General features: G+C 34.3%; 1 protein-coding gene across 1 annotated transcript; it reads left to right on the top strand.

Moving 5' to 3' along the window:
* The first annotated feature begins 458 nt into the window (after positions 1–458).
* On the top strand, positions 459–9,250 carry LOC126703567 (uncharacterized). The gene is made up of 3 exons (XM_050402527.1): positions 459–740; positions 1,767–1,977; positions 4,248–9,250. The coding sequence occupies exons 1-3, from the start codon at positions 585–587 to the stop codon at positions 8,978–8,980; spliced, it is 5,100 nt and encodes a 1,699-aa protein (XP_050258484.1). The 5' UTR covers positions 459–584; the 3' UTR covers positions 8,981–9,250.
* Positions 9,251–12,752: the final 3,502 nt, after the last annotated feature.

Here is a 12,752-nt window from a genome sequence, read left to right as displayed (position 1 = left end):
CATAGATATTTTAAAAATTTACAAATAACACTATTCAAACTTCTCTAGAGGGCGTTATTGCGGTTAGATCAGGATTTAAAACGTAGAAGGCAAAAAAACGCGTTAAGCAAACGCAGGGCATCATTCCCGTACTCCAAGAATATTTTCTTTTTTGAAGGCTCGTAAATCATATTCATAAGTAAATGACAAAATTCTCGGAAAAGTGAAAATGCAACCAATCAAAGTCCAAACCAAGTCTTGGTCGTCCACTATTATTCCACACTCTCCCTAGTCTCCTTTGGAAAAAATGAAAAAGCGACAAAAGCTCTAAGCAATTTGGCCCAAGCTGTCGAATAAGTTCCACTTTCCGTACAATCCTAGGACCCTTTACTTTTCTTTTATCACTTTCAGGCTTTCAATCTCTCTCAGCTTTCTTCTACTTCCTCGAGAAGTAAACTTCGTCAGCACATTAGGTACAGTGAACCTTCCACTTCCACACTCTCTCACTCTGCTCTCTCTCTCTCTCTGTGTATGCAAAAGCAGAAAATATCTCTGGTTTTTCAGTTTTGAGTGTGTGTGTGTGTTGTTACTTGTTACTTACAGATATGGAAGCGAGAGAACACATTGAAGAGATACGTAGAAAAAAGTTCTCCATTGGAGGGGAACAGAACCCATTAACTGAGGATCTTCATCAAGCTGTCAAGAACCTCTCTGCTGAGCTTTATGCCAAGGATGTACATTTTCTAATGGAGCTCATTCAGGTTACTTTTTCATTCTCATTCATTTTTTCTTAAATAGTATATGTTTTTGTACGTGTGTGTGTTTTTTTTTGTTATGGGTTCTTGATGATGTACATGTTTGTCAGTTTGTGAATTAACTTTTATCTTATGGACACAAAACTTAGTTACATGACCTTAGTTTAAGTTTTGCCCTCATCTTTCTGTCTCATTATTAACAAATAAACTATTAGGGACACCTCTTTGTTGTATACTGAAATTGTTTTGGGATGGTGTGTAGCCATCATCAATGCTTTGCTAGGTGATTGGAAATTTGGAATCTTTACCGTATTTCCATGATAAAAATCCGGTAGCATTTTGCCTTTCATGATAGAAATCCGGTAGATTTTTGGACCCTTTGGTGGCGCATCCTATAAAAATTCTAATCGTTATTATATACTCAGACATAGTCCTAAATCAAGACTATAATGACAAGTATATACAACAATATAGATCTTACAATGTGTTTGGAAGGAGAGGTAATGGGATAGAGAAGGTTTAATTAACCTTTCCTTTATATTGAAAATTTTCAATTGTTAGATTTACTTATTTGATGTCAATTTATATCATTTTCTTTAAAATTAGAGAAAGCTCATGATCATAATATTTTCACAACAACTTATGGTAGACTGACACTTTGGCTTGTAAAAATATTGTAAAATTTTGTTGTAACCATAAAAGAACTCTCAAAATTAGCCAAAGATGGTTATAATTGTTAATTTATATGATATATTATCATTTTCTCTCCTTCCAAATTAACATCCAAACAAAGGGGAGGACTTTTTTACTTAATTTTAAAACATTTAAACAACAGAAAATGTAATCATTTGCCTCCTGTTTCCTCTCTCCCTCACTCCAAACTTCTAAACACAGTTGTTGTGAAAAAATTGTAAAAGAGGTTTTGTATCTAGACTTAGTGTTAGATGTATTTATGGAGCAAAAGAATAGGGTTGACTTTTATTGACCTTTGTTCAATGTTGAATTTTTATTTATTTATTTTTTATTTGTCAGAATGCTGAAGATAATACTTACTTGGAGGGTGTGGATCCATCTCTTGAGTTTGTCATAACTTCTGAGGACATTACAGCCACAGGGGCTCCAGCAACATTGCTGATTTTCAACAATGAAAAAGGTTTCTTGTCAAAAAACATTGACTCTATTTGCAGTGTTGGTCGGTCCACCAAGAAAGGCAATAGGAAATGTGGTTATATTGGAGAGAAAGGTACTTTACCTAGTTTCCTAGAATTACAGCTTATACTAGCCACTCTAGTGTATGTACTGTTATGAGAAATAGTAACACCAAAATGATTTATTCAAAATGCTATTTTGCTAAGAAGAATATTAATAATATTAATTGGGTTTACTTGGAAAGAAGTCAGAACAAGCATAACATTAGTGACTTATTTGTTTAAGTCAAACATCAAAATTCTTTGATCCACAAAAGGAACAACTTTCACATATTATTCTCTAAATTGATAAATGCTAAGTTAAGAGTTAATATGTTATGGAAATTAGTGATGCTCACTTCAAAGTCGTATGCAATTTGGATTACAACACTTGCTTGAATCAAGCATGAAAGATTGTTGCCTTGGAAAGAGAGTTCAAAGCATAAAATCTATAAGTAAATCTTCTTGCATGATGAAATTTTGCAAAGTCAGAATACTGCTTATAAAAAAATAATCAAACAAATCAAGGTATGAGGGAATGTTAATATTTGACAATTAATTTTATAGAAATGGTATGTATTCTTAGTCTTTGGAATTTTTAAGACAATGTATATTCTTAGTCATCAATGAGCTCCAGTTCAAATGACACTTGCTTTTGTAAAAATGGGTGGAAGATAGTTTCCAAGTCTAAAACTTACTGGATGCTTACAAATCCCCCCCCCACCCCCCCCCCCCCCTGGCATCAAAACAAAATCGTGCTATTAAGTTAGTCTCTATTTGTTTCGGTGCAAAATATTTTTAGCTGGAAATTTTTTCAAGGAAATTTTTTTGTTTTTCGGTGTTTGGTTGTGTCCTTTAAACTCTTTTCTTTATTCTTAATTATGTTTTAAATAACAACTTTAATTAACACTTTAAAAAAAATAAAACTATTGAAAATTACACTAGTAAGCCCAATCAAAATAAGAGTGCCAAAAAAAAAACCTGAACTTACACATTTAGATCATCATTAAAAGCATTTGAAAGCTCCAAAATGATATTGTAAAGTGCTTTTTTGTATGACTTTTGAAATATGCGGGCGATTCCCAAAATTTTGAGCCATATCATGGTCATTTCAAAGGATTCAGGAGATTTTTTGTCATTTCAATGGTTTTATGATATTTTTGTCATTTTGGTGGTTTTAGGGAGTATTGTAAAGGTATTTTAGCTATTTTGCAGGTTTTGATTTTTGGATATTTTAGGGTTTCTTCTATCGTTTAGAGGTTTTTAGGGGTGATTCTTTGTCATTTAAGGGTTTTTGAGGTTATTTTTTTCTCTTTTTGTAGGTTTCAAGGGCATTTTTTAAAATTTTGAGTTAGTTTGGCCATTCTGGAGATTTATGGCTATTTTTGTCGTCGTAGATGATTCTAGGATATCTAGGACATAATATAGGTTTTGGGGGGATATTTTGTCCTTTTAGAGGTTTAAATGATCTTTTAGTCATTTTCAATGTTTCAATAGCATTTGGGTGCTTTTGAGGGAATTTTGGTCATTTTTAACTTTTAGGAATACTTTTGACATTTTGGAGGTTTTTGTTCTCTTGCAAATGTTTTTTGTCTATGAAAACTGTAAAACATTTTTAGCCCCAAAGAACGTGTTTTTCCTGGTCATTGAATAATAATTTCAGTCTGAACAAGTTTTTTAGTAGTCCCAAATGCTCGAAAATGAGGAAAACATTTTTTGAGAAATGTTTTATGTGAAAACAAACATGGTGTTAGTTAAGGACATAAAAGACAGAGTCAAATGATTAGAGCAAAATTCATTATAATTAAACGCAAATCTTCAAAACCATAAATGGTTCTTGAAATCTAAAACGAAACTCCAGGGTTTGTTTGGTTCACCATTTTTAAATATGTTTTCAAATGGGTAAGAACATGATTGGAAAATATTTTCCAAACATGTTTTTATATTGGTTTTAAATATGGAATAAAAAAAAAATGTTTCGCATCTTTATTTCTTTTTTTTTTACCCATTTTTATTTCTTTTTTTGTAGAAACTACAATGAAAAAATGACAGTAAAAGTTGGAACTATTTTTTTCACAATTTGAAAAAATACAAATAAGCAAAGGAATTGACTATCTCTAAGCTCTCTCTCTCTCTCATTTATCTTAATGCCTGTGAATTGACTCCCATGCTAATCTTAAGATGTCAATCCAGAGTACTATATGTTATCTCCTCAATTATAGTGAAAGAAAACGATAAAATCAAAATGATGTTGATAATTACTGGAAATGACAATTTAGCTGTTATCTTATTGCTCAAATTAGCTTATTTTCTGGTTAATATGCAGGAATTGGATTTAAGAGTGTCTTTCTAGTTAGTTCTCAGCCATACATATTCAGCAATGGATATCAGATACGGTTCAATGAAAATCCTTGCCCACATTGCAATCTTGGGTACATAGTTCCTGAATGGGTCGAGGAGAACCCAACACTTTCTGACATCAAAAAAATATATGGTTCTGGGACTACTCTTCCAACAACAACAATAGTCTTACCTCTGAAGTTCGATAAGGTCAAACCTGTGAAGCAGCAGCTCTCAAATGTTCATCCTGAAGTTCTATTGTTCCTATCAAAGATTAGGCGGCTTTCAGTAAGGGAACATAACAATGATCCCAGGCTCAATACTGTAAGTGCAATTGCAATTACAAGTGAGACTGAATTGGTGGTGAGGAAGAACATTGATGCTGTGTCCTACACAATCCATCTCTCTGCTGATGAAAAGGGTAAGGAGTCTGAGGGAGAATGCAGGTACTTTATGTGGAAGCAAAAGTTTCCTGTCAGGCAGGAAAACAAAGTGGAAAGGAGAATGGAAGTTGAAGAGTTGGTGATCACATTGGCTTTTCCTTTTGAAGAGCGCCTCCATAGGGGAATGAGCTCACCTGGGATCTATGCATTTCTTCCCACAGAGATGTTTACCAACTTTCCCTTCATAATTCAGGCAGATTTTCTTCTTGCCTCATCAAGGGAAACAATTCTCTTAGACAACAAGTGGAACCAAGGGATTCTTGACTGCGTGCCCTCTGCTTTTATCAATGCGTTTGTTTCACTAGTTAAAAATTCTGAAAATGTTCCAATGTCTAGTTTGGCTCCCATGTTCAGGTTCATTCCCATCAACAGCTCTTCTTATCAAGAGTTGAATGTTGTCAGGGAGTCCATCAAATCAAAGCTTCTTGAAGAAAGTATTCTTCCAAGTGAGTCTTACATGGAGCAGAGGTTCTTTCATCAACCTCATGAAGTTGGTAGGCTTATGCTTGCTTTCTGGACCATTCTGGAGAAGGCTAGGAAGCTAGGGGTGAGCCTGTTTCATCTTTCATCACATGGAAAGTACATTTTGAGCTCTTCATTTGATAGAACAGAATATGATCACATATTGAATTTCTTGGGTGTGGAACTAGTCAACAAAGAATGGTACGCAAAGTGCATCCAAAGTTCTAAACTTGTTGAAGGAGTGTCAGAGGATGTGTATTTGGAGATTTTACTATTTATTGCTGATAACTGGAGGTTCAAATTTGACTCTACCAACATCAAGTACATACCACTAATAAAATATGTGGGTCTTTATGGCGAGGTGTCTTTGTGTAGCATAAATGAATCCATGCAGTTGAATCGTGACAGAGTGGTGTCGTTATCCCGTCATTCTGAGCATATCTCATGGCTGATTGATTGGAACAAGGAATTCAAATGTCCAGCCAATTACTTTTTTTGGCCGAAAAGCACACAAGAAAGTATACGGTTCTTCACTAAGAGGGATACAGTGTTGGAGTGGCTACGAGATCATGTGAAGGTTGGTGCTATGAGCGTCTATGAGTATGCAGATCACCTTAACAAATATCTCAATAGTTGCCAGAAGCGTGCTATTGCCTTTGTTCACTTCTTGTACCACTCACTTCAAAAGTCTTACCTTTCCCAATGGGAGGTTGGTGTTTTATGTGATTCTATGCCACTTGTGGATAACTATTGGAATCTAAAGACACACAGAAAAGGGGTCCTTGTCCCTGCCAATGGAAGCAAATGGGTAAGATTGATTGGTTCAAATCCATGGACAAATGAAGGCTATGTTGAGTTAGCAGAAGACTACTTGCAACCAGGCTGTTTTGCAGGTCAATATGCTTCTGGAGAAAGACTCTTAGAGTTCCTTAAAACCCATGTCGGAGCTTCTGATATCCCTTATATATCTCCTCCTAATGCTACAATTCCTACGGTCTCATCACCACTCACCAAGCAAAATGCATTCTTGCTATTGGGTTGGATTCGAAACCTGAAATGTAGAGAAATTTTCATTCCCGAGAAGTTCTTGAAATGCATAAAGGAAGGTAGCTGGCTGAAAGTTACTACTAGTGGCTGTCCTGGGTACCGGCCACCTTCGCAGTCATTCATGCTTTCCTCCGCATTGGGAAACATTTTGCAGAATGGATCAGTGCTTGTTGATATTCCATTGCTTGATATAAGGTTTTATGGTGATGGAATAAATGAGTATAAGGAGGAGCTAAAGAAAATTGGAGTTATGTCTGAGTATGTGGAAGCATGTAAATTTATTGGGGAGCGTCTTATGTCTTTCAAATACTCCAATTTAACTATGTCAGTGCTAAATTTCATTAGATTTTTGAGAAAAAGTTTTCTTCCCCTGGATGAATTCATCAACAATATCAAGGATAAGAGATGGCTAAGGACATGCTGTGGTGACAGGTCTCCTGTTGAATCTGTTTTGCTTGATGAGGAATGGAAAACTGCATCGCAAATCAGTAACATCCCCTTCATCGATAAAGATGGAGAGGAAATCCTTTCTTTTAGAGAGGAACTCAAGTTGCTTGGTGTGATAATTGGCTTCAGTGATCATTACCAACTTGTTGTAGACAACTTAAAATCACCTTCACGCTTGACTTCTCTGACACCTGAGGCTGTTCTTTTGATACTGGAATGTATGCGTCGTCTAGGATCTTCCAACAAACTTGTTGAGGCTTTAAAAGGTGTGAAAAGCTTCAAGACGAATTTTGGTTACAAGTCTCCAGGAGAATGTTTCTTGTTTGACCATCAGTGGGTTTGCATTCTACAGGTTTTCAAAGTTTTTCCAATAATTGATCGTGGTTTCTATGGAAGCAGGATTTTCTTTTACCGAAATGAATTGAAGCAAGCCGGGGTGAAGGTAGATTTTGAGGTGGCGGCCAACGAATTTGCTAAAAGATTCAGAGAACAGGCATCTTCCATGACAGATGAAAATGTTCTCTCTTTTCTGTCATGTTTTAGACAGCTAAAGGATACGGATCACAAGTTTCCTTCAGATCTTAAGAAATGCATCCGTGAGGTCAAGTGGTTGAGGACTACGTTAGGTATCAGAAAAACTCCAAGCGAGTGCATTCTGTCTGGGCCAGATTGGCTATCAATTTCACCAATTACTGTCCTCCCTTTCATACGAGATACTGATAACTATTATGGCAAGGGCATTCATGAATACAAGAAAGAGCTGAAGAGCATGGGAGTAGTTGTTGAATTAAAAGATGGTGTTGAGTTTGTGGTTGCTGGTCTTCACTTTCCCTCGGACTACACCCGCATAACTCCTGCAAATGTGTTTTCACTGCTGAAATGCTTTCAGATTTTATTGCAAGATAGTAGTTATTCCTTTCCAGATGATTTCTCAAAAAGAATTTGCAAGAAATGGTTGAAAACCACTGAAGGCTATCAGCCTCCAGACAAGTGCTTATTGTTCGATTCTAGTTGGGGCACTTATTTGGAGCGGACAGATGGACCTTTCATTGATGAATATTTTTATGGTTCTAATATTAAATCCTACAAAAAAGAGCTCAAGGCAATAGGAGTCACCGTTGATGTTGAGAAAGGATGCTCATTGATTGCCAGCCACCTTGATTCTCATGTTCAATTTTCTAGTATTGTTCGAATATATAATTACTTGAGCCAGTTTAATTGGGTGCCAGACAGTGAAGTTGCGAGATGGATTTGGATCCCAAAGGGAAGTCAGTATGGAGAGTGGGTGAGGCCCGAAGAATGTGTTCTGCATGACAGGGATGGTCTCTTCGGTACACAGCTGAAAGTTCTTGACAAATATTATAAACCAAATTTGCTTAACTATTTTTCCCATGCTTTCTGTGTTAGATGCAATCCTTCAGTTGATGATTACTGTACGCTTTGGGAGGCTTGGGAAAGTTCAGGACACCAATTGTCACATGCTGACTGCCTTAAGTTCTGGGTTTATGTTTCGAAGCACTGGAGTGCAAAGACCGAGAGAACTCTCACTGATAAGCTGTTGAAACTGCCAGTTGCTTCCAGCTCAGTTGAAATTTTGCTGTTCAACAAGAATGATGTTTTTATTGCTGATGATCTTCAGCTGAAGGGTCTTTTTGAACAATTTTCTCCTCAACCTGTTTTTGTCTGGTACCCTCAGCCAAGTGTGGCTTCTTTACCTCAGATACAGTTGTTTGATATTTACAGGAAAATTGGTGTTCGCACTATATCTGAATCTGTAATGAAGGAAGAATCATCCTCAGTGGATGTTGAGAAACTGAATCAGGTGAATCCAAAGGAGATTTTGATTACAAAAGGTCTGGTTACACTCATTCTTGGTTTTCTAGCAAATCCTGTGATGAAAATGGAAGCAGAAAGGAGGCATGAAACTATCCGAAGGCTTCTGAATATTACTTTCCTTGAGACAGTTGAACCGATAACTGTAAACTACAGTTTATTACTTTCTTCAGGGGAGACTGTTAAAGCAAGAGCAAACCGAATGATACGCTGGGATAGAGAGGCGTCTAAGTTTTTCTCACAGAAGTTAGACAGGTCTAGTGGATATAAGAATCTCATTAAATATGCTACATACTTTTCTGAAGCAATATCTGAGGGCGTGTTATGGGAGAACAGCGAGCATATTGGTGCACTCTCTGAACTGATCAAGCTGGCTTTCATGCTGCAATTTAATGAGGAAGCAGTAAGGTTTTTAATGAAGTCCAAGAATTTGCAAATTTTCTTGGAGGACGAGGGGTTCCTTGCATCTGTCTTTCCTTCTGACTAGTCAGATATATGCCATGAACTGTTAATATTTGTAAGTGTTTCTTTCGAATATTTCTCGCATGTTTATGAGTTTGTTTTTGGCGTAAATGTCAAAAGAATGAATCAGTTGCTTCTATTCTGATTCTATTGGTCAGTCATAAGGTGTTAACCTTATATTGTTTTGTCCTAGGTTTTCCTTTGTTTGTATTTCTATCTTGAGGTGATACTCTTGTAATTCTGAACTAAATGGTAATGTTTGGTATTGAAATGTATATATATTTTTGTGCCTCAAGTTTGGTCTTTTTCGATTTTGTTGAGCGGTGGACCAAAACATGGTCTTTGACATATAGGACTTTTAATAATTTTAAATATCTTATTCTAATATTTCTAACTTAATTATGTTCTTTATTTGACTTTTAATCAATCAAATGACTTGTTGTGGCATCTCAAATTGTATGGATTGACTGAGTGTATATTGTCTTATATACATGATTAAGAAGAGTTCTTAATTGTAATGTTATTAGTCTGTTTGGAATATGTTGTAGATATGGCTTTTGTTTTCCTCGAGTTGTAACAAACAATATTAGGGCTAGGTCAATATTTTTGTGTGGCTTGGGGACACTATAATGCAACATGATCCATCTCACAGATGTCAATGATTTTAGTGGAGAAAATTATGATACTTGAGATTGTGTTAATCAGATTGGATTGTATGATTATTTTTTTCAAGGATTTATTGAATCCTACGCAAGGCAATTCTACCCCCTTGTGGTTTAGGCCTATTTTGGTTCTGGAATGTTGCAATTTTATGGTTCATAAGACCTGAATAACGTTATTATGAAGAGAAATGATATAGTAGATGTTTAAATGAGATCTCTTTGCGATTTAAACTCAGTTCAACTGTAATTTGACTCTCTTTATATTTCTTTCTACCAATATAAATGGACAAAAAAGAAACTTGCATACTTTGTTGAAATTGTGTGACTTCTTTAGAAAAATGTGTTTCTTAGAGTTAAAGTTATTTTCTTGCTTCCCAAGCCACAAGAATTGTAAACAGTAATTAGGAAGCCAATTTTGATTTAATGGCACGCCACATAATGATTATAAGGTTGCTTTTGTTTCCTTTGGCCTAATGTCAGTTTTTCTAATTTTTATATCACTGCCCTCTATACATCACATCTATATGTGTGTTTCATTGTAATTTTGGCTCTATTAGAAAGAGAACAGCTGGAAAAGAAATTGAGCGTTTTACTTGTCTTGTTGAAGCTATTAACTTATGTAAGAATTCAATTATAAGAAATACAGAAGGTGACAAAAGAAATTAATGAAATGGTCCAAGTTTTGTTATGAAATGATGTCTTTTGGTAAGAGAAAAATAGAAAAGAAAGTGAGCTTATTACTTCTGTTGAGCTTTTCACTTAGTTCCACTGATGTGAGAGTTCCATTATGTGAAATCCCAAAGGAGGAGAAAAAGAAAAAGAAAAAAAGAAATGGTCTAGATTGTGTTATTTTGGATTTTGGGTCTTTCAATTAGAGGAGAATGGAAAAGAAGGTGAGCTTATTACTTGTCTTGTTGAAACTATGATAGCAAGCTAAGGTGAGAGTTGAATCATGAGAATCCCAAAAGGAGAAAAAAATCATGAAATGCTCAAAATCTTGCTATCTTTCCTTTTGTTTTTTAAGTAAACAAACGGAGAGCGTAAATACTTTTTCTAGTCATAGGAGAGGTTGTTTGAATTTAAATTAACAAAATTAAGTGCATTTTTTTAATTAGTAAATAAGAATAAAACTTGGTGTATAATTAGACAATGAGATTATTGGAACTTGTGAATAGGTAACTTGTCTCTTTAGCTTGAGCTTTTAGAGTGATTGGTAATGTAGTTGGAAATTCATTAGGAAATCAGAAGTTTGTACTTGAATTGAACCAAAATTATTATATCGGGTATGTTAAATCTCCCAAGGCCGAAATTCTGTGGATAGGTGTATTAAATTCAAAATAATTTCAGCCTCATTGCATTTAGAAGCTCAAAGAGAATTGAAAAAATTGCCCAAAGAGAAAGCAGCCCTATCACTTGATGTTGATTTTCAATTCTGTGATGGAATTGAACTTTGAGAATCAAAGAAATTGAAAGGATGTTTTCAGTCTCTCTGATCAGGTCTCTTTGTGAATCAATTAGCTCCACTTTTTTCTTCTTTTTTTTTCTTTTTTTCTTTTTTTTGCATATTTTGATTAAATCCCTTACATGTTGTCCACTTTTTTTATATTACAAATGGTTATAGAATTAAGTTACAAAAATGGTTGATTGAATATAACTTTAATTTATCTTGGTGAAAACATTGACATCTCATATTAGGCTTTCTTTTCAAATATGCAAGGAGAAATATATATATTGTTTGTATTGTATGTAGGGTGCAATAATTAAAATTCATTCCATAACCGGTGGTCACGTTGTGTACTATGGTGAGATGCCTATGAAGGCTTTATGACTTAAGACTATGGATGCTTGATAGCCTAAACCTTTGGTAGAATTGAAAGTGTGGACCAGTAAATGAGTTTAAGAGTATAAGGAGTCAACAGAAAGATCATTGTTTATAAATTCTTTATGATGTTTTGATTTTTATGATGTTCAATGTTTTGATGGCATTGAAAGGTCCTTTCCCTGATTTTTTTTTTTAATTAAAAAAAAGGTACTTTTCAAATTATTTTCGTTGTTTAATGACATATAACTAGTTATATTATAAATTGTAGCTAGAACTATCTGTGCAAGCTTGTTGGGTATGCTTATCATGGTTTTGTTGGGAGCAGGTTTGTTTGTTTCTCTTTTTACATTTGTAATTCAAGTTATTTTCCCTTTTTTTTTTTGGGTTCAACTTGGATCAATAAAGACGTAGAAATTGAAGATTTTGTGAATCTTAGGATAAGAGCAGGGTGAATGAAGTGGAGAAGTGCATCAAAAGTATTGTGTGATTGTTACCTCTATATATATTAATAGCTATAGCTCAAAGAAAATTCAATTATATTTCAATAGGATTCTCAATTTTGCACCATGTGTCTTATCCAATTTTTAATTTTTATCCTAAGTAAATTATTAAGTGTAAAAATCAAAGAGTCCAAATTCAATTAGATTTCAATTAGAATCCAATTTTATGCCATGTGTTCATCTAATTTTTTTTAATTTTTATGGAAAGTAAATTATTAGGTGCAAAAACTAAAAAATTTAAATCTAATTAAATTCTAAATCATATATAAAATGATAAACCATTACATATTTTAGAAATGTATGGTTTAAAAAAGGTGTAAGCTAATATCATGTATAATTTGAAAGTCTTCTAAAAAAAAGTATAATTTGAATTGTGTAAGTGTAATTACTTTTAATTATACCCGTGCATATGCACAGAGTTATACATTAATTAAGTTAAAAGGAAAATTTTATAGAATTGCAATACAACCAACTATACTCCAACTATAATCTATGGTAGCAAATGTTGGGCGAGTAAGTGGCAACATATCTATAAAATGAGTATAGTGGAAATGAGAATGTTAAGATGGATAAGTGAAAATACATAAAAAGATAGGAATCAAAATGATAAAACCCGTTTAAAAATAGTGGTAGCCCACATTGAGAAAAAGATGGTTTGGTCATATTCAAAGGATGGCAAGTAATGAACTGATAAGAAAGAGTGAGTCGATTCAAGTTGAGAGAATAAAAAAAAGTAGAAGGCCAAAATAACAGCACCGTAAAAGTAATAATAAATAATAATAAAAAGACATATCAATTAAAAGAGTAATGGAG

Source organism: Quercus robur, chromosome 10, assembly GCF_932294415.1.
Source record: "Quercus robur chromosome 10, dhQueRobu3.1, whole genome shotgun sequence".
NCBI lineage: Eukaryota > Viridiplantae > Streptophyta > Magnoliopsida > Fagales > Fagaceae > Quercus > Quercus robur.
The sequence above is the reverse complement of the archived record's forward strand: the minus strand, read 5'-3'. Positions and strand labels throughout refer to the sequence as shown.